Source organism: Bison bison, unplaced genomic scaffold (assembly GCF_000754665.1).
Source record: "Bison bison bison isolate TAMUID 2011002044 unplaced genomic scaffold, Bison_UMD1.0 scf7180017864072, whole genome shotgun sequence".
NCBI lineage: Eukaryota > Metazoa > Chordata > Mammalia > Artiodactyla > Bovidae > Bison > Bison bison.
In genome coordinates this window covers 9915327-9918931 of record NW_011494644.1, presented here as the reverse complement: position 1 = coordinate 9918931, position 3605 = coordinate 9915327, and the positions used below count along the sequence as shown (strand labels likewise).

At 45.9% G+C, this 3605-nt stretch overlaps 2 protein-coding genes across 2 annotated transcripts in view; one reads left to right on the top strand and one right to left on the bottom strand.

Annotated features, from left to right (window-relative positions):
• Positions 1-3038, bottom strand: part of KIAA0556 (KIAA0556 ortholog) — a 229590-nt gene extending 226552 nt beyond the window's left edge. The window contains exon 1 of the mRNA XM_010837427.1: positions 2962-3038. Coding sequence (XP_010835729.1) covers positions 2962-2968 — 7 coding nt within the window. The 5' untranslated portion in view covers positions 2969-3038. The remainder of the gene's footprint in view (positions 1-2961) is intronic.
• A 114-nt stretch (positions 3039-3152) lies between these two features.
• Positions 3153-3605, top strand: part of GTF3C1 (general transcription factor IIIC, polypeptide 1, alpha 220kDa) — an 81143-nt gene continuing 80690 nt past the window's right edge. Inside the window, exon 1 of the mRNA XM_010837240.1 lies at positions 3153-3470. Coding sequence (XP_010835542.1) covers positions 3250-3470 — 221 coding nt within the window. The 5' untranslated portion in view covers positions 3153-3249. The remainder of the gene's footprint in view (positions 3471-3605) is intronic.

Sequence of the window (3605 nt, the reverse complement as noted above, 5' to 3'; positions counted from 1 at the left end):
GACTCTTGAGAGTCCCTTGGACTGCAAGGAGATCTAACCAGTCCGTTCTAAAGGAGATCAGTCCTGGGTGTTCTTTGGAAGGACTGATGCTAAAGCTGAAACTCCAATACTTTGGCCACCTGATGCAAATAGCTAACTCAATGGAAAAGACCCTGATGCTGGGAAAGATTGAGGGCAGGAGGAGAAGGGGACGACACAGGATGAGATGGTTGGATGGCATCACCGACTCGATGGACATGGGTTTGGGTGGACGCCGGGACTTGGTGATGGACAGGGAGGCCTGGCGTGCTGCGGGTCGTAAGGAGTCGGACACGACTGAGCGACTGAACTGAACTGAACTGATGAAACAGGAAAAATTAATTTTATTAAACCTGAACCCATGAGAACACTTGTTTTTTAATATTTTGTGTGAAAAAATGCAAGGTACACATCAAACACTTCTGCTATAAGCCAAAGTACAACAGTTGGTCTAGAAAACACTTGTGTGGTTATTTAATTTGCCAGCTGAACTAGCCAAATATTTTATCAAATGTCATCTTTACTTGAATGAACAACGAAGAGACAAACTACAGTTATTCAGACATGAGTCTGTGGCAGACATTTTCTTAAATACAAAAAAAGTAAGCCTGTCTCTTTTTGGAAACAACTGACGATGTTTGTTGCCAATGAAAAATCTTAAGCTTTCCAGTGGAAATAAGTAGGAAACTTGTTTAGTCTACACTTTGAGTTTAATAGTTTCCCAATACTTAAACTCCTTTAAAAAAAAAATGATAGGAATACTAAAGGAATGTAATTTTTTGACATTGTGTAATGACATGCCATTTAATACTACATAAATGGAATGTCATTTCCAATGTCAACATGAAGATTTGCATAAATCAGTGAAATAACATTTTCCAAATGACCAATGCTTAATATTATGAAATCATACATGGGTAAGATATGCAATCAAAGGGCAAGATAGACCAATGGGTTTTAATGTAACAGAGTACAAAAGTTCACTGATATGGTTTCAGATGCCACATTGTGGCTGACCTTCGAGAAATTACCACTTGCTAAGTTTTGGAATAGAATCAAAGAAGAATGTCTATAGTTATCTAAAATGGCAATTAAAATATTCCCTGCCCCAAATATATGTCTGTGTGGGGCCCCATTTTCTTCAAATACATCAGCCAAAATAACACCACCACAGTTTGATGAAGCAGAAATGAGTCTAGCTATTTCCTACTAATCCAGGTATTAAAGAGATTTAAGAAAATGTAAAACAATACCACATTTTCTACTGATCTTTTTGGTGGGGAATATAGCTTCTTTTCATTAAAAGTATTATGTTCAGAAGTAATGCACTTATTATTACTTTTAAATGAACTGATACATGATAAATTTAAGATTTTCTCAACTTTCATTTCTGATATGGTCAATATCACAGACATAATACATACAAAGCTCTTTTGAGGTAAGAGCATAAAGGCATCCTAAGTAAAAAGAAGATCTGAGTTTTGATGTTCTATAGCAACATTAACATGGACCTTTCCACTGGGCAAACTGGTGAATGACATTTTATAGTACCTCTGAAGTCCAAAGGCCAAAGATGTCTTTTAAGCGTAAAACAGATTATTGAATTAAAATTTTTTTCCATACTGTATTAGGCAGATATAACAAAGGAACAAACTTTTCACAAGTGAGGGACAGTGGTGTAGTGGGAAAAATTATTGATAGTAGACTCTACTGGTGTGCCAGTAGGTACTACTGCTAGTAGACTCTACCAATCTCTCTAGACTTTAGTCTTCCCATTTATAAAATGAGATATCAGGGTAGCCTATTTTTGGAATCATAGAATTCTATGATTCTTATTGAAAGTGAAAGTGTTAGTTGCTCAGTAGTGTCCTACTCTTTCTGACCCAATGGACTGCAGCTTGCCAGGCTCCTCTGTCTATGGGATTTCTCAGGCAAGAATACTGGAGTGGGTTGCCTTTTCCTACTCCAGGGGACCTTCCTGCTCAAGGGATAGAACTCAGGTCTCCTGCATTGCCGGCAGATTCTTTACCATCTGAGCCACTGAGGACGCCATGATTCTTACTGAGGATCCCCAAATGATGGCCCACAGGCTGCATCTGGCCTTCAGCATGATTAGCCATCACAGCATTTTGAGAAGCACCCCCGAGGAAAATAATTGCTTTGAGCTGAGGGAGAAGCTTCTCTTTCAGAAAAGAAATTGACTTTTAATCACAGCCCAATCCAGCCCATTAGACTTGCCCCTGCAAGTCTGTATTTGCAACTTCTGGAATGAAGGGCTTCTAAAATTCCTTCCATATCTCTAACTCCCTAATTCAGCTCCAGAGCCAGTGCCTGGGTCCCTTTCTCACTCTGCCACTTGATGACTTTGATTTGGGGTAAGATACTTCAACTTCTCTGAGCCTGTGTCCTCATTTGTAAAATGGGATAACACTCAAAAAATTTATGAAGCTTATCGAGCTGCTTGACAGCATTTACAGAGTTCTTGGCACGGAACAGTATCATTAACATCAAAGCACAGAGAGTATTCCCTAGTCTCCCCCGACTCCCATCCCCAGTAGCTGATGATTGCACTACCCTTGTAAATGCCTACCCTCATTAACTCCTATATTTCATAGTTCCACACCCATGACACACAAGACCCACCCCCTCAGACCTCTATTTGTTGTTGTTGGTCCCCCCTCCTCCAAACCCTTTCTCTGATGCCCCGGCCAGTACCGGGTCCCAACACAACCACAGGCAGCACAGTGACCAAATCACTGACCACTCCCCCCAGCCTCCTCTTCCCATCCCGGACCACTTAGGTTCCCTTTCCCTCGGACGACGACTCCCTTGGTCAGGCAGTGATGGTCCAGGGGTCTGTGGCCTAGGATTCTGCCCTGAGGGCCCTCAGGAGGAATGGGAGAGTAACTGCCCGACCTCCCGGAGGGGCCCACGGGTACTCACCGTCCATCTCTAGAGGCGGCGGTTCCGGGAGCTCGAACCGGAAGCGGCCTCTACACTGTTTGAAGTTCCCCTGGTTACTGCGGGGTTCCGGACCAATAGCGGAGGAGCTCCACGGAATGAACCCGCCCCCAAAGGGAGTGACGTTACGATCTCGGTCTAGAACTCCTCCTCCGGTTCCCGGGTCCGCCCCGCCTCCCTGGCTGCCAGTCGTTGTGCGCAGGCGCCCTGGACCGGGGCCCTTGGCGGCGTGGTACGCAGGCGCCCCGGGTGCAGCTAACTGAAGTAGCAATGGACGCGCTGGAGTCGTTGTTGGACGAGGTGGCCCTGGAGGGGCTTGATGGCCTGTGCCTTCCCGCGCTTTGGAGCCGTCTGGAGACGCGAGTGCCGCCCTTCCCACTTCCTTTGGAGCCCTACACGCAGGAGTTTCTGTGGCGGGCCCTTGCCACGAACCCGGGCATCAGCTTCTACGAGGAGCCTCGGGAACGACCAGACCTCCAGCTCCAAGACCGGTCAGCGGCCTGGCCCTGCGGGCGGGAGAGGGCAGAGCTCGGGGTCTGATGGAGCTGGGAGGCTGCCAGGTTCTTACGAGAGGGGAGAGAAAGGAGTGGAGCGGAAGGAAGACCCGGAGCCTGATGCGGGGGGGG